Source organism: Diorhabda sublineata, chromosome 3, assembly GCF_026230105.1.
Source record: "Diorhabda sublineata isolate icDioSubl1.1 chromosome 3, icDioSubl1.1, whole genome shotgun sequence".
Classification (NCBI taxonomy): domain Eukaryota; kingdom Metazoa; phylum Arthropoda; class Insecta; order Coleoptera; family Chrysomelidae; genus Diorhabda; species Diorhabda sublineata.
Window position 1 is genome coordinate 6,028,709 of NC_079476.1, and position 23,660 is coordinate 6,052,368.

Sequence of the window (23,660 nt, forward strand, 5' to 3'; positions counted from 1 at the left end):
TGCTACTAATTCAGAATATGTTTGGGGACATGAAATAATTCTACGGAACACACACGAAACGAAACTTCGTCTTTAAAAATGTCGTTGAATGGATAAAGATGATCCGCAGAACAACTATTAACATCACTCTGTATTTACTGGATATGGATAAATGGAGTATAAAGATCAAGATTTAGACTTGGGTGATATATGATAAGTATAATGCATCTACGAGTGACTTTACCTGTTCTCTACCATCTCCGTGTTGTTGTGTGAGACCGCTAACCCTGAGGACTTCTGCCGTTTTGAGGAATGACGAGAGGGAACGTTGATGTACATTAACTTCTCCGTGATAAATGAACTCGACCAATGCATGCAAATCTGTCCAAGCGACATCTTGAAGTACTATCACCGGGTGTTTACAAGGTGTACTCTGAAATAAGACAATTTATAAATCAAACATCTTATTCTATAAAAGCTAATTTGATAAATGTTTAGTGTCCACCTAATCTTGAATATGGTTGTTTGTGGTGTTGTATATTCTGTTCAGTGGTGAATTGGTGTGTTTAATACAAAGAGATGGTTTTCTCGTAGCATATCTTCCACAATATTCAAGGAGTATGGATTGGGGCGATAATTTTGGTTTAATGAAAATATAGTGTGGCGTTGAGCTGGTAAACTGATTAATGAATTTATTTTGGAATTTCCACAATTTAGAAGCGCGACGGGAAGGGCAAGGCATTCGAAAAATTTTATGATTTTCTTTGGAATCTCGTTTTTTGTTGATCTAATGTGTTGAGAGTTTCTGCTGGGTTGTAATTTCTTTATTTTTTTTGTGGTAGTTATTTATCTCTCACTCAAGCTACGATTATTTCCACCAATTTTCAAAATAGCGATAGAAAAGTACTATTCCAACAAATAGGGATAATCTACATTTGTACTTTACTATTGAGTTTTTATTCAATTTTTATAATAGTTTATAAAGATTTGATGTAACGTCTATGTATAGGTGAGAATTCTATTAAAATTGTTCGTTTTGTTTAATAGAAGCGATACTAACTTTTCTATTTTTTTGTATCGAACGGCTAGATACAGATATTTTTAAATATTTTATGTTCCATACAACTTATATCGCATCCATTAGATTTAGGACTATAAAATCTATTTATAAAGTATGAAAATAAAAATTATCTCATGTAGCACTCTATAACAAACAATGCAAAAACAGTTTATTTATTTACAATAGATAATTTTTAATATTCATATATAATTTAATGTGGAATAAAATCAAAATTATTCTCTATTTTCAAAACTACTTGCTACTGCACTAAACAAATTTCAATTATTATTTTTTTTTAATTTGCTTTCACTTTAATTTCACGTTTCATTATACTCCTGGTTATTCAGTTTCGTCATTAGGTTTTGTAGCATCAGTATTCCATTTAGTTCATCACAATCCTTCCATATTCTAATTTATGGAATCTATATCTGTGAGAGCTTGGCAGAATCTAGGAATATAGATTCGTGGGCAAAAAAATCGACTCGTGGAACACCTGCAATCGCTGGTCACCTCCGAACTGCAATTGAAGAGTTTGCAATTCTTTGCGGGCAGCATTATATTTTTCCCTAGACCTGCTTCTCCATTGAGAAGCGTTGCCGTAAACGCAATGATCCGTTTTTCAAATCCCTCTTGTAATTTCTCTCGATAAATCCATTTTGACGCCGCATTTTTTTCTCTTAATCGAAATTTGTTGCCTGACTTATACCGTCCAGCAATATTATGATAGGTAACCACACTTTTCATGCTTATTTACAGTGGTGCTAATTACACATCTTCGTTAACAACAAACGAGAATTCTACCCCGAACATGGACACAAGTGTTAGAGCCGCTTAAATGTTCACGCCATCGCGACAAGGCCAGTGTCAGTGAGAAGTGTTCAGTGCGCTGAAAATGAGTCGGTCTGCTGTTTCCAGAGTTTACCGTCGTCACCACACATCCGAAAGATATGACCTATTTATTATCAGCACTGAAAAATTAGACTCTCATTATTGCTCAACTCCAACAAGAGCTTAGAGAAACTCGAGGTGTGTGACTGTGAGTGGTTGAACAGTCAAAAAAATACTTAAGTAAGCTAAACTGGGGACGAAAAGACTAGCTACTGGCCGTTACTAAACCCCAGCCCACCGAGCAGCCCGTTTACGATTTGCCAGAGAACATGTTAATAGGACTGACGAACAATGGGGCTCCGTTCTGTTCTCTTAAGGGAGCTTCATTGTCTTCTCATACGAAAGAAGAGTTTTCCTGCATAGTAGTAATAGAAGAGGACGAGTTTACAGAAAACCTGGAGAAAGATTGGCGCGCTATTGTAGCGCTGACTTAAATCCTACCGAGCATGCGTGCGACTTGAGTTGAGTTTTTTGTTTATGAGTGTTTTTCCAGAGCTGCTATTACCTCTTCATTCGATGATAAGCGATTTACATGCATTTTAGATATGAGGACAGTCAAAGGTCAGAGGGAACCCAGCGTGGCGAATAAGGTGGATGTTCAGTTCACCAATTATCGCAGTAATTTTGAGAATTATGTGAGACGGTGGATAATAATGATGAAAAATGATTTTTTCTTATGTGAATAATAAATTGGAAGTTTGCAAGCAAATTTTTTGTATGTTTGTAGCCTTGTGAATACGGATGAGTACCTATTTATAATAAATTTTTGTCATATTACAATTATGTTTAATTTTTACCAGTTGTTTTACTTTAGTTTTGCAGTTATTTCAAGTTTGTGAATTGCTAGTTTCACACATTATATGAATTCGATGAGAGGTTTCAAATGCACCCAATATTAATTGAACGTCTTCGAGTCATAATAGTGGAAAAAATCATAAGCTATTCAGGTAGCTCTTCCAGCGAAATTGAATTTTTTTGTGGCATTTATTAGGAAATAATAAACAATACCAATTAAAGACACGTATGTAATTTCAAGAAGTTTGTTTGCAGAGCTCTTCATTTTTTTGATTCGCGATGAACCAGAATTAGTTCATTGGAATAACTAGATTGTCTAAAAACTTGCTGTTCGTATCACCTTATCATATCCTGATAGGCTATTACTTGGGGTAGTAGTATCAGCCTCCGTACAACGAAAGACAATCTCTCCAAAATTGTGAGGCTGGTCTGCAAATGTATAATAGAAGTAGTGAAGAGATATTTTGGAGTCGCTATAGCTCTAAGCTATTGTATATAGTGCTGAAAAGGGTATTCGAAATAACGACTCATAGAGTATGAAGGGGATTCTGCTGAAAAAAGGTCCTTCCTCATTAGTCACTGAAGAGTAATAATGAAGCACGCCACAGGATAGGAGAATAGGAACATCATAGATGTAGAGACAAGAAAATTACCAAATGATACACAGACGGTTTGAAAGAAAAAAACTGTCGTAGGAAAATATGGGCCTGAGAACACTCTCAAAGCTTGACAAAAACTCCAAGCTTATTACACGTGGAAATCTGATCAAATCGGAAAGATGGCAAATAATAATCACGATGGATAGACAAACAACGATTAAAACGCAATGGACTTTGATTATTAGTTTCAAATTGGTTCGACAATGTTCAAGTATACTCAACGAAATTAATAGAAATAACAAAAAGGAAAATAGATAGATAGTAAACTAGCACAAGGACTGACTTAAACATCCTTTTGTGAATCAGCATCAGTAGGAAGAAAAAAATATTTGGACAAGCTTGTTTTTGCTAGATGAACACTCAAACTGTTGCAAAAGACGAGTGCAAATTCTGTGGGTTAGAAGAGTAAACATCTATCAAAATACTTGATGAAAGGCACTATAAAATATCAAATCTGGACACTTTGTAGCGTGGAAATACTGAGTGAAGCAGGAAAACTTATCTAAACCGGAACAAAGGATTATTCAAAGAAAACAGTTCTTAGGAAACGAATAGAAAACGGGCTTTTTCCGAATATAAGTTAATTATTAAATTGATTTATCGAATATTTCCTAATTTCTGATGGATACGTGAAAGATCACATGTTTATTATGAGTATATCGATTTTTATATACAAACAAATATTGAAGTAAACAAAAAATAATCATCGTTATACTGGGTCGGTTTAAAATCAACTTCTCGTAGTTAAAAACAATATCATTATTCTTGTCCTACTACGTCTAATTTTTCGTATGGTATGGTCAGTTTCGTTATTATTTGTCGAGTTTACCAGACAGGAAATCAACAAATAGTAGTGATATTTGCAACATTTCTATATTTGGAATCATATCGCTTTTGTTTTTTGGTAACCTTAGTTTTGAAATTATAAGGAAAAGTCCTTTGATTCGAAGTTAAAAATAATCATTTGATTATGCATATCTAACTTTCGATAAGATCTATATTTTACATTATTTTTTTTAAAGGATATTGAAAGTTTTATCGACGCCAGCATCACCTATAACTACGAATAAAATAGATTTATCTTAGTGATGAAAGGGAAAAGAGACCACCTTAGAGATGGATGGACAGCTGGCAGTTCATCTCCCAAAAACTGATACAGAGGAACCTGCATAACTAACAGACCATGAGATCTTAAAAATGAATAAGAAGAAGAAGATTTCTAGAAGATTCACAGCTCTCATTTTGTGTTTTTATAGGCAATCGTTCGGAAAATGATCATCTGATGACGTCGCATTCTATTGAAAAACGAACGCAATTGAAATTTTTGATATCGGAAGATGTCGTGCTCGAAGGTAACGGGGCCCAAAATGTCTCCTTTATTTGAACCCGATCGCAAAAAGCGTTACTTTGGAGCACACTTTTGATTGCTGATTTGACGCACTTTCTGTGCATCACAAACTGTTTTGATGGTGTCTCATTCTATCGGAAAGTTTCACTTTTCATTTAATTTCTTATTGGACTCGATTGCAAGAAGTGTGTGCTTTTGAAATCGGAAGATGTCGTGCTCTGGGGCAACGGGGCCCAAAATGTCTCCTTTGTTTGAACCCGATCGCAAAAACGTTACTTTGGAGCACACTTTTGATTGCTGCTTTGACGCACTTTCTGTGCATCACAAACTGTTTTGATGGTGTCTCATTCTATCGCAAAGTGTCTCTTTTCATTTAATTTCTTAATGGACTCGATCGCAAGAAGTGTGTGCTTTTGAAATCGGAAAATGTCGTTCTCTAAGGCAACAGGGCCCAAAATGTCTCCTTTGTTTGAACCCGATCGCAAAAAGCGTTACTTTGGAGCACACTTTTGATTGCTGATTTGACGCACTTTCTGTGCATCACAAACTGTTTTGATGGTGTCTCATTCTATCGGAAAGTTTCACTTTTCATTTAATTTCTTATTGGACTCGATTGCAAGAAGTGTGTGCTTTTGAAATCGGAAGATGTCGTGCTCTGGGGCAACGGGGCCCAAAATGTCTCCTTTGTTTGAACCCGATCGCAAAAACGTTACTTTGGAGCACACTTTTGATTGCTGCTTTGACGCACTTTCTGTGCATCGCAAACTGTTTTGATGGTGTCTCATTCTATCGCAAAGTGTCTCTTTTCATCTAATTTCTTATTGGACACGATCGCAAGAAGTGTGTGCTTTTGAAATCGGAAGATGTCGTGTTCTGGGGCAACGGGGCCCAAAATGTCTCTTTTGTTTGAACCCGATCGGAAAAAGCGTTACTTTGGAGCACACTTTTGATTGCTGCTTTGACGCACTTTCTGTGCATCGCAAACTGTTTTGATGGTGTCTCATTCTATCGTAAAGTGTCTCTTTTCATCTAATTTCTTATTGGACACGATCGCAAGAAGTGTGTGCTTTTGAAATCGGAAGATGTCGTGTTCTGGGGCAACGGGGCCCAAAATGTCTCTTTTGTTTGAACCCGATCGGAAAAAGCGTTACTTTGGAGCACACTTTTGATTGCTGCTTTGACGCACTTTCTGTGCATCGCAAACTGTTTTGATGGTGTCTCATTCTATCGTAAAGTGTCTCTTTTCATCTAATTTCTTATTGGACACGATCGCAAGAAGTGTGTGCTTTTGAAATCGGAAGATGTCGTGTTCTGGGGCAACGGGGCCCAAAATGTCTCTTTTGTTTGAACCCGATCGGAAAAAGCGTTACTTTGGAGCACACTTTTGATTGCTGCTTTGACGCACTTTCTGTGCATCGCAAACTGTTTTGATGGTGTCTCATTCTATCGTAAAGTGTCTCTTTTCATCTAATTTCTTATTGGACACGATCGCAAGAAGTGTGTGCTTTTGAAATCGGAAGATGTCGTGTTCTGGGGCAACGGGGCCCAAAATGTCTCTTTTGTTTGAACCCGATCGGAAAAAGCGTTACTTTGGAGCACACTTTTGATTGCTGCTTTGACGCACTTTCTGTGCATCACAAACTGTTTTGATGGTGTCTCGTTCTATCGTAAAGTGTCTCTTTTCATCTAATTTCTTATTGGACACGATCGCAAGAAGTGTGTGCTTTTGAAATCGGAAGATGTCGTGTTCTGGGGCAACGGGGCCCAAAATGTCTCTTTTGTTTGAACCCGATCGGAAAAAGCGTTACTTTGGAGCACACTTTTGATTGCTGCTTTGACGCACTTTCTGTGCATCGCAAACTGTTTTGATGGTGTCTCATTCTATCGCAAAGTGCCTCTTTTCATTTAATTTCTTATTGGACTCGATCGCAAGAAGTGTGTGCTTTTGAAATCGGAAAATGTCGTTATCTAAGGCAACAGGGCCCAAAACGTCTCTTTTGTTTGAACCCGATTGCAAAAAGCGTTACTTTGGAGCACACTTTTGATTGCTGATTTGACGCACTTTCTGTGCACCGCAAACTGTTTTGATCGTGTCTCATTCTATCGCAAAGTGTCGCATATACTTTAAGCAATTAATAAATTTAATGCAGATGTTTAATGTAAGAGAATAAAAATTACATTGACACAAACTGAACATCAGTTGAGAGAAAAGGATCTTGACCGTAAACTAGTTAATAGGAAACAAAGAAAATCTGTGATCTCAAAAGTGATTTTTCCTAAATGGAATCTACGTTTTCGAATAATATTTTGCTAAAAGGCTTAAGTATCTTGAAGGAGTAGTACTAACACTAGGTAATTGGGATATAATAACCTCAAAAAATAGCCTCCTTTGGAAGGTGTCTAAGTATTTTGGAAGTAAAACAAAAAGGTGTAAAGTCTTGTGAAAAATATCTTCTAGGTATAGGTGTAGAGTAGCTGTAAAGCAAACTACACCCTCAAATAATCTACAATGATGTAGAAAAGTAGAAAAACAATGTTTCTTTGATACGAAATTTAAATTATGCATTTGATTTAGATAACTCATATTTTGTAAACAACAAATTGTAAAATGTAGTTACTTCGAAGCAAATTTTAGTTCTAATATATTAACAAATCGTAGAAATTGATAACGTGACCACTTTCGAAATGTTTTTGTAAACAGATAAGAGTCCGTCTGCGAATTAACAGATAAATGACTTAGGTTAGTGTTGAAATATGAAAATAATTTTAACAGTAGTTCTTATCGTTTATTTAGAATGATTTCAATATAACTGATACAGTTGATGTGAAAATTATTGTTATATATACTCTGTTAAGAAAGCACGGGGAGAATAATGATAGATGAGTCATTCTAATAGTATGTTGCAACAACGTACTGGCATAGTTATGGGTTTCTTATTATGTGAAAGAGGTTCACTGGGTTTTTAGGAACCTATGATCAGGTTAACTTAATCATGATCCGAATGTTCGGAAACTATCCGGGATCACGTTTCATTGTTGTTCGAAAACTGATCAGAGTTCATCGGACCGTAGTCATATGAAGAGGTCCTTTGCCCCTGGTAAACCAATTTGTAAATTAGATCAGCGGACAGATCATTTGTTTTTTGAGCTTTTAAAATTATTTATTCTCCTTAAATGCCTAACAATTAATAAACATCTAGAATATTTTATATGAAATTAAATAAATATAAAAATGTAATAAAAATCAAAAGTTTTTGTATATCATATTTTAAATTTGAAAATTCCACCAAAACTTGACGTTTGGAAACTGATCTAAATGTCGTTCTGGGTTGCGATCCGCAATTAGCTGATAGACGGATCTATCTGAACCCGGGTTATAGTTTCCGAAAAGCTCTGGAGTAATCAAAGAGATTTCAAAGAGATTATCCGAGTGCAGTTCGATGGATTGGTGACTTTTCAGTGGAATACTCCACCTTTTAACTCCAAAATACTGATTTCAGCGCGTTTTCAATTGTTTCAAACCATCCGAAAACAAATATTTCTGAAGTGCTACAAAACAAGCGTTTGTTGTTACAATAAACTCTGTATCTGTCGATAATTACTTTCCACCAAGCCATTTCTCCAGATTTGGAGACAAAAAGTGATTATAAGAGCCATATCAAGTGAATAGTACATCGGCTAATGTTTCTGCGACTGTAGCGGACCAATGAGCAAGCGCATTATCGTGATGGAATAAAACTTTTCTTAAATAACAAAAGCATCCATTTTTTCTTGGTATCAAAACGTATCAACAAATCGGCATAGATATAGTATCCCATTTTTCTAAATAATCTCAAAATATAACTACATTGAGTTATGGAAGAAGAAGAATGGACGAAGACAGCTATAGATAAAGTTACTACATTTGTATGGAAGGATGTTATAAATTACTTTCGTGGAAAGCCACATATGGGAATTCAATTGAATATTTGTTTCAATAAGGCATACTGAATAATTTATCATGAACATTCTCTATTGGAATATTGTAAATAATATAGACCCCTCCACCACTGAAACTTGAATTCAAATATTTTTATATACCGATAATGTAGCTAATTTATTTTATTTTTAGTTTCGTAGATTGCGGTAAGTTACAATGGACAAAATTTAAATAGTTGTATTTTTAAATATAAATAACTTGGAGATATTTACCTATTTGAGAAGCATTTAAAAATAACATGATATTTTCCCACATCTATGTATAAACTAATTGCGGTTTGCATTCGTAGAATCATATGATACTACTTGGTTGATACACATCAATCAAAATCACAGTGAAGTGTACGAATATACATTTTTTTCATAAGCTGTCGAATCACCAATTTGGAATTCTAATGTTAAATATTTGTTGTGCGTAATATTCAACACAATGAGAAATTAACTCATTTCACAAATAAAGATATTAAAGCTAAGTTCAGCATCTGGAATTATTTAAATTACTCAAACTATTCATTTTTCTGGAAAATTAAATATCCATATGTACTATCAGTTATTTGGCAGTAGTTCAAATTCTGCTTCAACTAATTTTCATCGGCTGTTTATTGTATCTAAATCATATCTTGGAAATTTATCATCTGTGAATGTCATTTCTAATAAGCTGCATTCATCCACGATCATCTTATAATTGAAATTTTGTCCATAAATATGGACTGTGTAGAGTACCACTCCTTTTAGCGGTGGAATGGAGAAAAATTTCGAAATAATAAAAACTAATAATAGACTGGTTTCATATTGGTTCCATATTCATTTCGTTTCTATTAATAATTAGCTTCTAGTCTAAAATTCATAGTATTTGGTATGATAAATATCTAGCCTCTTCTCTTAGACTCTTGGGAACAAATAGTAGCACAAATTTTTGTTCTATCAGGCTCTATAGATATACAATCATCGATATAATTTACTGCTATAACGAAATTATCACTCATAATGTCATACATAAGGTTTGTTACTAAGTATTTTCGCTTTTTACTGATAAGAGTCTTGCTTTATTTTGTGAATAACTTATGTTAGTGCTGCACTTTGCCGTTTGCCACTTGATACTGGTTACATCGTCATATAACTGTTCCAGAGGTTGCGAAGAGGCTACATGTATCGTACACAAAAATGTCTTTGGGTAGTTGAGAAGCTTGATATTTGGGTAACTCACGGAATTGAAAGAAATTTATTCAACACAAAGAATCAACATTTGCGATGTGCACCTTAAACCCTAAATGAAACCGACACTTTCTTGAAAAGAATCATCACTGGTGATGAAAAATGGGTCTTGTACAGTAACATAGTTCATGAAGCAAACATGATGAACCAGCACAAACGACATCGAAAGCTAAAAAACAACAGAAAAGCTCATGCTCTCAGTTTAGTGGGATTACAAAGGTGTTGTATTTTTTGAGCTGCTTCCAAGCTGAAACTGGATGTAGCAATGACAGAAACACGGCCAGAATATTCAAATGCTGATGCCATGATAATGCAGGGCATCACACATCTTTGGTAATTCGTGGGAACCTCTTGGAGCTTGGCTGGGAAGTGATGCCACTTCCTCCATACGTCACTGATCTGGCACCATCTGATTACCATTTATTTCGAAGTTTGCAGAATTCTTTGAATAGTCAAACTTTCATAAATGACGATGACCTTCAATCGCACCTGGTTCAGTTTTTTACTGATAAGGAGCAGAAATTTTATGAGCGCGGAATCATGAAGCTGATTTAAAGATGACCAAAGGTCATTGAGCAGAATGGTGAATATATTATTGATAAAAAACTATTCTTCGTTAAGAGAAGTATTTCATTTTATACTACAAAACCGAAATTACTTTGTCCCTAACCCAATAGTATCTCTATTAGCCAATGAGGTTGTTATGCACCTCATACTATGACAGCTATAAACTTCTTTTGTTAGACTAAAGAATGAAGCAGCTCTGGAAGAAATTTTCAACAAACTTATGATTTCATCAAGTTGTGAAGAAAAGAATCTCTCGCTTGATAACTTTTTCGGATATAAGACCATCTATTTCTACGAAAAATTGGGAGATAATCCTGGTCCTATAATTATTAATGGTCGTCAACTAATGGTTGTCAACTACCTTTCTTTGGTATCGAAATAAGCCGATATGAGCGAGCCACTGTCTTATACATAACTGATTTTCAAATATTTCATATTATCATCTTTCATTATTGCAACACAAATATAGTGGAAACCGTGAGGTCTTCCATGACATGACTCAATCTACGATTTATCTAACACATATTTTCTACATAATATTTTCCTCTATCAAAATAAATCAAACAACAATATAAAATCGATTGTCTTCTTCACAAGATCAATTACAAGACATGCGTAATACCTTCTTTAAATCGACAGTAGTAATAATAAAAAGAGATAACGATATAGTTGACAACTTTTTCCTAAACGTCCTTTAAGTATCCTTATTAAAGCCAAATTACACCTTATCCACCAAACCACAGCAAACGTATCAATTATTTGGGTCCCATCACTCACAGGAATCCCAGGAAACGAAAATGCAGACAAATGTGCCAAAGAAGCAGTAGATAACAACGAAGCAACTATTTTACGGGAAGTGATAGCAAATGACTATAAAGGGACAATCAAAACAAAAGTACAGTGCCAGTGGCACTTATTGTTGAACTGTCAAATGTACAAAAACGAAAGACAAGATAACAACTTCCCAAACACCATGGTTGCTCTGATGAACAATAATTGTAATACCGCAGACTTAATCAAATATCTAAAAGACACTCAACGGTATCATAAATTGTGAACAACTGACTTATCGCTAATAACCTTGTAGTTGATGCGACATTAAATAAATAAATTAAAAAAGATAATTGACGTAACGTGAATATCTGACAGCATTATGAGTTGAATTTGACGTGTGCTTTGTTTACTGCGTTGATTTCTTTTAAGAACTAATTTGACTTTTATTCCATTTTACATCAGTTGGTATATAATTAATCGTTAATTTGTGAACTTTTGAAATTTTACAGTAAGACGTGGTAAATAGTGTTTATAATTTTGTACAATTTGTGAATTTCCATATAATTTTTGAAATTGGTCAAACAAATGCCTGATTATACTTGTAACGATATATTAATTAACAGTTATTTTCACGAAATGGCTGGAAATCATCTTAAATCACGAGTAGGAAAATTAGTTATTAGTTAAAAATTTGATTGAATATTTTGAGATGGAAAAAAACAAAGAGGACCTTTTCATCCTCTTTCATCTGTTTAGAAGGTAATATACTAAATTTAAGGACATTTCTATTTATATTATATAATTTAGAAAGTGACAACTGCACTGAATATATCTGTGAACAATGGTATGTTTCTAAAAACTAAATTAAAACTAGAAACACAGAATGTACGCGGTAGAACCAAAATGACACTACTGGTCCAGTGAGTACAGCCCAAAACCCACGAAAACTAGTTATGTCGCTGATTTTCTGGATTTAGGTAGTTCTCACGGTTCTCTATCGATACAGTAAAAGTTAACATCAAAATTTTGGCCGCTAAATTATATATAAATAACTCGGAATCTATGCCAAATTTCGAAAAAAGTGAAGGGATTAGAAATGTAGTTCAACAAATTTCCTACAAAAAAGTTCTGTGTGATTTTTTCCTAATTTCAAAATTACTCTAACAAAAAGCGAATTTCGTTTTACTGGATTCTTTCAACAGTGTATAACAGCGCAAAACTCAAAAAGACTTGAAATTTAGAGGTAAATTTATGAAAAAAAAAGCAGAAATTACCTTCGAAGAAGCTTAAATATGATTTTTCCTAACCTAACAAAAAACTCTAAAATGCCAGAAATCCTCTTTTAAAATCTTGACTGTTGTAAGTACTCTAAACTTACGTATGGGAGAGGGATAATCAATTTTGTGAAAAAGAGCCTCTAAAAACTAAAATTAGCTTTGTTTATTGAGACAATGGCTCAACATAATAGAGTTCACCCTTCAGAAGCTAAAAAATTCAAAACCACATTGAAAAAGTTGGGACAATGGGAATACCTGAAACCGTACTTGAACCAAGCCAAAATTTCTATTTGCTGATAAGTTTTGTGAATGAGAGGCTCTACAGAATCAAATTTAGTTGGCTTATCAAGATTACATTGTATAATCCAGCATTAAATTATAAATATATAGCAGCTCCTTGTTTTCCAGCATGCCTGTCCACTTAACTAAACTGCTATCCTAACCAAATTTTATAGTTGTTTTGGGGCTCTTGGCGAGTTTTCAAATTTTTTATAGGAAATGGAAGGTTTTACGAACTTATTTGGGGAGGAAATTGAAGCTCGATAGCTCAGCTACAAAATGTATGCTTATTTTGGGAAAATGGAGCTGGTTCAACAACTTATAAAAAAGTAACCAAACTTGTCAACTATGAGAAAATCTGATATTGGCAAAAGTAGTTGCACTGTCTTTCGAAGAGCCAAAGATACCACCAATGGCCACTCTCCTCAAAATTCGACCTTCAAAAATGAATAAGTAATGTCTCATGCACAGATTAAAACTTTTACAAATCGATTTTCTTGAATAAATAGATGAGATTGATGTGGCAGAAACTTCATCTCAAAACAGTATGTAGATAGTAGAATATGCAGATGACCTGGCATTTATGGCAAAGAATAAGAAAAACTTATAGAACAGTTGGTGGAAAGAGCCATTAAAATGGGGCTGGAGGTCAATTTTCAAAAAACAAAGTACGTGTTGGTGGCTAAGAGAAGGACAAATAAAGAGAGGGATTTCATTCTGGGAGGATATCAATTCCAAAGATTTGAAGTATTTGGGTGTGATAATGAGGTAAATAATAATGTATAGAGCGTACTGGTGAAGTTTCTAAAGAGTGAAGAGCTGAGTCCGAACACAAAGTTGAAAACATACAGAACAGGAATTAGACCAGTCACTACATTTGACACAATTTGCCTGTCTTGAAAGGATGCATAATATTTTCGAATAATGAAGAAAGGGATTCTAAGGAAAATACTGGGACCGATTAAGACCGATGGAGGATACTTAAGAAGGTTGATAAGCCACGAGATCAAAAACGAGGTGAAAGATGATGATATAGAGGTTTTAACATATACGAAGATATCCGAACGCTATAATGAAGTTAACAGAGTGGAAACCAGCCATAGAACAGCCAAGAAGTCGAAACAAAACACTCAGGGAACAACATGTGATGCAGGATATTGCAGCGGGGGAGGGAGTTAACTGTTAAATGTCAATCGATTTAATACAAATTGGACGGCATTATACGCCCTTATTTAGATGCACTTAATTGTAGTCCTACTTGGAACTTGGAAAAAATCATTATTTTACCTCGTTAACTTGCTACAACTCAATATTAAATTATAAAACGTAAATAGACGAGTAAAATGTACCTACCTGTAAGTGCGTTTGGTTTAAAGAGGATACCAGACGTGAACTGAGCCCTTTTTGTACTTTATTCGTTTTTTTTCTGCGAAACGAAATTTCAAAGCAAAAACCATAAAAGAAAATTAATTATTTGCAAATAAAACAAAAGAAAAAAAACATTTCCATTCCAAAGTATGTTTATAAATGATAATACTAGTCTCAACTAGAGTCATCATTTGATTGAATTTTAAGGGTTGTAAAGAGCGCGAAGAGGCTCTAATACGAAAGTTAATAGAGTGGAAACCAGCCATAGAATGGCCAAGAGGTCGACCCAAAACTCTCAGGGAACAACATGTAATGCAGGATATTGCGGCGGAGGGAGGAGTAACTGGAGACAATCGTGAACGATAGAGTGGTGTAGAAAGAACAGGATGGTGAGGGAGGCTAGCATAAAGGTATAAAATGTTGAAGATTAAACCAACAAAAGTTAAAGTGGAGTGATTCATCGAAAAAGATGATTCCACAGATCCCAAAAGGGCGGCTACCCTCCGCAATGATTCCAAAATATCGGAACCAATGAAAAAATAGCATGAGGATTCGAGGATGGATGGTATTTAAAACTCCTACTATATTCCAAACACTCTGGTTATGCCGTTCTTCTCGTCCAATCCAGTGATTGGTCGAGCGATAAAGAATTTGATATCCACTTACTATTTTGTTGGTAATCATATTTTTCTTCTATACAACATTTCTCATTATTAATGCACGTTTACTTTTAAGAAAATTCTTATTTGTGACTAAATATATTTCTTATTTATTTTGACATACATTTCACGAAAGCTGAGATTCGAAAAAATTCTATTTGAAATCTTAAAAATTGTATTTATTTATTAGTTATTCCAATTATACAAATCGTTGCTTATTATTATTCACCAAAATATTTATTTTGTTTCGTTAACAAACTAACAAATCAACTAAAAAATAATTATTGCGGCTGACCTTGTTGACTCATCTTGTGCAAAACACACACCTTTCGAGTTCAACGATTTTATTCCAGACAATACACAACCACAATTAGAATATTTATAGTTTTTTCAAAGGCATGGTCACAACGAACGTCCGTTATTTCACTTTGCGGTTCTAGAAAAGAAGTAAAATCATACAGGATGATTTATCTACTTATATTCACAAATATATGCCTAATATAGGATACCAATTTAATTTCATTACAACAATTTTCTAAAAACGACATACAGATTATCAAATTTAATATCAACATGAATCAAAATTCAAAATTTTAATGTTCAAAAATTGCTTGTATTATAGAAAAGGAGACTAGTGCCAAAAAAACCTCAATTCTTATGGATAATTCACTCCTGATAAAAAATTCAAGGAATGTTCTAATTTAAAATATTCACGATCCTATGCCAAAATAAACAAAAACCATTTTTTATATTTTTTAATGGGATTTCTTGGATTGCATGTCTTTCGTTAGTTTATAATTATTAAAAACAACAAAAATACAGTTCAAATGCTCAATGGTGGCAACTAAGCGTGATGTGATTAGTACACTGAAAGATGGCCCAGTCAAGTATCAAATTTTAATTTTGAACTATAATGATCACTTCAATGATTCGATAGAGAAGTTTGACTCTGTCGAACTCTATTTTATAGCTCTTCCAATATCAATTGCAGATTATAAAAACCCTTGTCTAGAATTTTGTTTGATCTACTATAGACGTAGATACCTCATTTTATGAACTTATTATTTTTATAAATACTTTTAAAAATATGTATATGTTATGCGAGAAACTATTCGTTAAAAGGCCATCGAATCTTTATAAATTGGAGTAGTCCTACTTGGAACTCAGAAAAAATCATTATTTCATCTCGTTAACTTGCTACAACTGAATATTAAATTATAAAACGTAAATGGACGAGTAAAAAGTACCTACCTGTAAGTGCGTTTGGTTTAAACAGAGTACTAAACGTGAACTGAGACCTTTTTGTACCTTATTCGTTTTATTTTCTGGAAAACGAAATTTCAAAGCAAAAATAATAAAAGAAAATAAATTCTTTGCAAATAAAACAAGAGAAAAAAACATATCAATTCCAGAGTAATTTATAAATAATAATGGTACTCAGAATCGTCTGAGCTAGAGTCATCATTTGATTGAATTATGAAGGGTTGTAAAGAGGGTGATACCATATAATCATCTTCTTCTTTGATAACATGTTCAACACAGTTTTTACAAAGCTCTTTACGATCTACTGCTAGAAATTTGTTTACGAGCTTTACAACCTTTTTATTCAGTTCTGGAGACTGATTACATTTTCGTAATTCTGATTTTACGTTTGCCCTAAATAGGGTTAATTATGCAATAGTAGGGAGGTAGTCTAAGAAGAATATGATCCTGTTCTTTGCACAGCTTGTCAATATAATAAATTTTCTCTAATTTTAGACCTTTAACAACAGTAAGCAATTATTTGATTGTTGGGCCTTTTTTACGATTGCTGACAGAAATAGGAATATTTTTTTTAGATGTAAATGCTAAAATTTGTCCTTTGTTACTTCAATTATTAGTATCTTAAGGATTTGCCGTGAGTGATAGCATGCGTTGTCTATAACGATTATTGACTGTATTGGAATGTTAGATAAAAGCTGTTCATTAAACCACTTTTTAAATAATTCTGCTGTCATATCTTCATGATAATCAGCTGCAAAGTTTTCAATTGTTTTAGAAAATATTAATAAAGCATTAGGTATTAAACTGTCTTTGCTTCCGGTGGGATAATGCGTTTCCCTTTACAACATGGCCCATTCAACCAGCAATTTTTACTATTGTCAGCCCAACCGAAATTCACTACATCGTGACTGTCAAACCATGTTTCATCTAGTTAAGTTATGTGTCTATTAGAAATTCGGTAGTGGAGATCATGAGTCCACGTGGACTGACGGTTTGTTAGATGTTTACCGAATTTCATACCGGGAGTAAACATTATTTTTCATTTCTGAATTTGACATGAGTGCCGTGCGTATTTATGAAATATTGATTATTCCTCGCATAACTATCTTCTGTAATTGATATTGGAAAAACTATAACTGTATGTGTCATTATTGCAGACACCTTATTTTAGAATACGTGCTAAAAATTCATAGAACAGTGTACCCAGTATTTTATCATATTAGAACAATGATTAAAAAGAAGTAAAATAATGTGTAGATTCGACGTAATTGTTATTCCAAAGTATTCATCACAAATAAACAGTTTCGATAGTATTTGAACAGTTTATTTTGGTAAATTGAATACTATTTAATCTATTCAAATTTTCATTGTGTCACTGTGTTAACACTAATTCTGTATTTGATCAAATTAACAGTGTATGTGGAAATACCCAGCTACATGGAGACGCTAAACCTCAATGATTCAGATAATAAACTTCTAATGCAGTGATATCTACAAAAAATAGGACGCTAAACCGATAGTCGTCCGGTCGCGATTTGATTTTGATCTTTCAATCAAAATAGTTATAGATAATTTACTTGTTCCAGTTTCAATCACTTTATTTAATGATAGAAGCGCTGGTACCGGGGTAGACCTGGTTTTGATCATAAGAAGAATCGGATTCGTATTACTTTGTCTTCTAATTATTGCCAACTCAACTATCATAACTATTTTTCATACTGAAATCTTAAAGCTAATAACATTAGCGTCACCCTTTTGCGACGAAGCCAGAGTCAGCGAGAAGCGTCGTTAATAACAGATTGGTAACTTTAATCGAAGACGTGGTTCCGGAAGAGCTTAGAGTAGTGACTGTAAGTGGCTAAGAAGAAGACTAAAGACAGCTAGCTTAGTACGAAAAAAGAGAACAACTAGTGGGCCTCAAATTAACCCCATCGTACCGAGTAGGTATACGATTTGCCAGAGAACACGTTAAATGGACTGATGAAAAATTGGGCTTCATTGTCTTCTCATAGGAAAGGAGAGTGTTTCTGCATGGTAAAGACAGAAGACTTGGATAAAAGTGTTGTAAAAAAAGAAAACGTTTGTAGGAGGTTCCTGGATTGTTTGGGTCAGCATTCCAATATAACCAAAACCGAGTTGGTTTTCATGGAAACTGGCGGTGTTGCAGAAAGATTAACGGCGACCAGATACGTTGAAGAAATTTAAGCAGATCACGTCTTTCTTTGAGTCATTTTCATTTACAGGATGTCGCCATTAATTGGCCAGCGCGTAGCGTGGACTTTAATCCTATCGAGTATTTATGGGATGAACTTCAGAAAAACGTTCAGGCTAGAAACTCTGCGCCAGCTACGAAATTAGATTAAAACGGCGTTAATTCAAGAATTGGATAGCACCGAGAGAAGATTCGATCCATAGAAGCTATTGGAAGCTGTTATTAGGCTCACCGTAGGATATTCTGAATATTGATATATTTCAAATAAATTATAGTTTTAACGAATGCAAGTGGGTGTTTTCTTTACTGTTAATTATAAACCTTTTTCGTTTGATAGTTTTTCTCTAGCAAAAAAATAGTTCAAGAAAAACATAGACCACTCATTACCAACTGGAATGAATTTACACATAACCATTAGATTTTCTTTTTTCTTTTGTTATGGGTAATGAAGCATGATACAATCTAGGGAGGTGAGTAGCTGAAGGAAAGGGCAGATATGGAAACTGTTTTAAAACCAAAGAACTTTCAAATGGTTTCAAAATATTAAGACTAGACCGACCTGAAACTGATCTAGGGTCCTCAATACTCTGCCTAATCCACATGACCTTGGTGATTTTAAAATTTGCCTTTCCTTTTTTGATCAGGTTCTCTTCGAATGTATCAACATTTTTGAAGTTGAAAATTTGAAACGGCTTATTTAGCCTTGCACCAGCTATTACTTCCATTGTGAAGGCACATATACGATTGCTGTTTTTTGATTTTCTCAATAAGGACAAAGTCGCGGTGACATGGTAAGAAACTGTGACCAGTGCAAAGGAACTTTTGATGTACCTCTGTGAAGTACCCACTTAAAAGCAAATAATTATATAGACAAATTATTTTCCAATTATTGTTTTGTCCCACACACCGATCAGACTAAACAATTAACTTTCTTTGCTCTCTATTTTGAAGCGGTTAAAAATTATATGTGTAGTATCTTAAAATACAAGATGCTATTTCTTGAGATCCCCTCCTTGCTATAGTTTCATTCCACAAGCACATTGTTGCCTTTCCCGTTCCCATGTTGTATATGGCCAAATTATAATTGGAAAGTTGTCGCTAGTAAAACAAACTTGAATGTGTGAGTGTAGGACAAAAGAGAACATGTTGTAGATCTACACTTAAAACAGTTAGGAGTATTTTGTATCGTCGGACAGAAACTGATAGGCCTGCTCTGCTTTTGAATGATGAAGTTTGCTTTCAATTAGTATTCTATTTCGCTCAAATTCATTTTTACTCCCAATCAACTTTAAATAAAACAAAACGCAATATTTGCAGGTATCCGATCTCGATGACATCAATTATTGATGTTTTTTTAATAACAGATCAGTTTATAATAAAATATATGTTATAGTTCAGCAGTATAATAATAGTAAATCTCATCACAGAAATACTTTATTTGTACGGACTACTAAATAAAAAATTTTATATTTTAATTCACTATATGGACGTATAGAATTTTAAGAAAATATTTTTGAAATTTCAAGTGAGAATTTTAATTAGAAAACTCCCATGAAATGAAATTAAATAAATTTTTCATAGTTTTCTTCATTTTATAGTCCATTTTATGTAGAATAATATGAAGTTTTAAAATCTAATAACCCAATGAGTGACAAGTACGATATAATCAAATTACTATGAAACTTTGGTGAATAGTTTCTCTCTCAACTACAGAACCAGTGAAGTATTGAGGGTAAGTAATAAGTAAACTCTGTAGGAGGTGGCGGATGTCTTTGGTTTGCTTATTTTTTGTTGACATGTGAGGAACATATATCCTACAAATAATCAAAAAGTTTAGGTACTCGCTTAGAATCGAGTAAAGGAATTACAGCACGCTATTCATTTTCGTAAGATGTCGTTTAAAGTAGAAGAGTCAATGTTATACCACAAATTTTTGGAAAATCACATACAAATATCAAAGTTCGAAATGTGTGGCGTAAGTTAGAAGCTAAGTAACTTGATGTTATCTAAGTGAATTGGGGAAAAACTGCACGCAGCGACTTAGAAGTGGGAAGCATAGTTCATCTACTACTCATATTCAAGCTCAGGACTTTGAAATGCTTCTCGAACTTTAGAGTTTCAAGCTTAAACTGGTAGTGGTAAGCATCACGGTTGATGAAGTGCAAAATAAAATTATGCGTTATCACACAAAGTTATAGTATTTGTTTTACTACACTTCAAGTCACGTAACCTTGATACAAGGTTTTAGCTACCAATACTCCTGCCTATAACAAAGCAGAGTGCAGAATTAGACCCTCTTAGTCGAGAAATCGTTTGTTTGATATTGCCTCTTGACTATTTAGTGTCGAGTATGCAGGAGATGTGTTAGCTGAGAAATTAAGAGCTATCGTGATAATACCAAATATGTTTCGAGCAAGATCTTCCTAATTGAAAACTCGCTTTGAATTTTAAACTGTACTATACTGTCGTGCAAGAAAATGCAACAGTATTCTTGCGAATACCAGTGAAAAGAGAACAAACAGTTTATGATTTGATTTCCTGGAAATGCCCTACACTTATTTTTGTTCGTCGCTAAAATTGAAGCACGTCGATCATCCAAAATTTGTGGACTCATAATGCTTCCAGTGAGCTAGTAAATGTTACATTGTGAAGATACATAAACATGCAAACACGTTTATTGATACAGAGACCTATAAATGTAGCAACCTTGCTATAAACCGTGCTTATAAACTGATAAAAATTTGATCACAAAGATTTTGTATGGCTCGATGAGAACAACGTAGACATACAAAAATCGGATGAAGTGAGTAGAAAACATCCAAAGTTATTGAGAACTTAGAATCATTGATTCGGATGTCATCGACTAAAAACAAGAAATTCAAAACAAGATTATCTCAGTCAACAAGACACAATCAATGGTAACATCAAAAAATCCTATTAGATGCAAATTGTCAGTCGATAGTGGAATAGTACAGCAGGTATCAAGATTCAATTACCTTGGAGTAAATATAAGTAAAAGAAACCTGACAGAGGAGGTACGATCACAAGCGATGAAAGCATCAAAAGTCAGCGGCTGTTTGAGAGATATAGTGTGGAGAAACAAAGCGATGAGCTCACAGAGCAAGACCAGAATCTATAAAACGTGTGTGAGACCTATTCTCATTTATGCCTCAGAAAGCAGAGCTGAGACATCAACAACAAAAGAATAATGAGAGCCACAGAGATGTAAACCTTGCGAACCATCAAGGAAGTCACCCTCAGGGACCGAATAAGGAGTGATGACATACAAGAAGTATTGGGCGTACAGTATGTGGTGAGATGGGTCAGGGCACGAAAAAGATTCTGGAGGGATCACGTAGAAAGAATTCCAGAAGACAGATGGGCAAAGTGGGCTAAAACTCAAAGACCGAACACACGCAGACCTGTAGAGAGACCACCAAAGAAGTGAGATCAGCTTCTCAGGAAGATCCAAGAAGAGGGTCAAGCGTACAGGATTGAACAGGACCTGGTCCTATTGAAAGAGGAAGAAAAAGAATATTTATACGTTCAATGTCGCGTCAGTAAAATAGAATCTTCTATCTTAAATATATTTAATATTTATAGATTTACAAATGCTACTTATGTCTATAAGAATTGAAGGAGGGTAAAATTTTAGCTTCATTTTTCTGACAAAGGTGAAGGGGGGATAAATTATTGTAAATAATCTACTCAAGTGATACTAGATATGGATAGTATTAGGAATGTTTAAGAAATATACACGTCATTTGATGAAAAATATAATTAAAGACATAGAAACCATAACACCAAGTTCATATTAAATTGTTTTCAAAATATTGCACGCACACGTTTATCAAAAAATTTTCAATTGCCCATGCCCAACCTGCAAGTTATCGAGATTAGTAAAATTGTTGATCTTTTCGAAGCCGGAATGTCGTTCAAAGAAATTTCTGGTAGATCAAAGAGTAGTGAGAAGAATGTTGTTAAGGTTATAAATTTTCTTATATCGATCTCAATTGATGTTTCCTTTAACTCTAAACATCCTAGAAATTGATTTTTAAGGTGTGAGACGGAGACAAGGCGAGTGTCGTGGATCTTAATGTTTATATTGAGTGTACGAATGTCATTATTTATGGTACACTTTATATTCATAAGGTACAATATAGATGAACATCGATATATTCAAGAAATATTAGCAATACTATAGCAAGATAATGCTTTGCTGCATATAACAAGATAAACAAACTTCAGGATCAAATTCATCTCTAACATTGACTCCAAAATGGATGGCACTGTTCCTAGACGCATTGAGAAATATGTCAGAAATTGTGGAATTAGTGAGCAGAAACTTATTATTATCATATTATTATCAATTGAATGGAATGAAATTTTGATCGGATGATGAACTCGTTTAAGAAAATGAGTAGAAATAATTTATAAATTTAATAATACACAGTCCACTAAAAACAAAAGTAAATAAGAAATGACGAAAGATTCATCTATTTAAAACAAAATTTATCAACAGATAAGTGAAAAATAACAGTAATTGAAACTTTATTGAAGCAGAAAAAATATCTAAAATGAACACATAAGATAGATGTAGGAAATAGATGTCAATGGAGGAAGAAGAAGGATAAAATTTGAAAAAAATTAGATGGACGGGACAGTTATGAAAAAAAAAGATATTACTCATATTGTACAGCTTTCCTGTATTATTTTTCCTGTATTTTTTATGTTCAATCGATCGTTTGAGGATCTTCATTTATCATCAGAATTTCATTCTATGCTCAAGATTGGTCATATTTAAGTCAGTATATTAATTCACCTTAACACCAGTTTAGATATCACTGAACATCAGACATGATCGAAACTTGCTTCGGCATCAACATTACATACACATTTGGCTTTATACATAATACAACTATAATAATTGCTGGTTATTTAATACTGTTTTTTGCCTTTTATGACTGATTACCCAATTTTTTCCATTTCCAACTTGTATAACCGTTGCAATAAAAATACGTACTATCCAGGAAGATATTTTTGGTTTACAATTTAGGTATTATCACGGATATATCTTGTTTGTTAGAAATACTACAATCCTGCGACTAAAAAAACAAGAAATGTTTTGACTATTAGTGTCTCAGAAAAACCAGTAAAAATATTTTATTACTAAGTTATCTGTAAACAAAAAATATATTTTGAATAATGGAATGTTTTGATGAAGGTTCATTACATCGCTATTTTTCAAACACCGCACCGGTTTGGACAAATATAGAATTTACTCTAGAATTAAATAAACCAATAAAAAATAACTGAAATAGTCGGTTAAAAAAAATTTT

At 33.8% G+C, this 23,660-nt stretch overlaps 1 protein-coding gene across 3 annotated transcripts in view; it reads right to left on the reverse strand.

The window, feature by feature from the left end:
* Positions 1-23,660, reverse strand: part of LOC130441594 (broad-complex core protein) — a 93,537-nt gene that overhangs the window by 49,650 nt on the left and 20,227 nt on the right. For all 3 annotated transcript variants that reach the window (XM_056775339.1, XM_056775341.1, XM_056775340.1), the window contains exon 3: positions 224-412. In XM_056775339.1, coding sequence (XP_056631317.1) covers positions 224-412 — 189 coding nt within the window. The remainder of the gene's footprint in view (positions 1-223; positions 413-23,660) is intronic.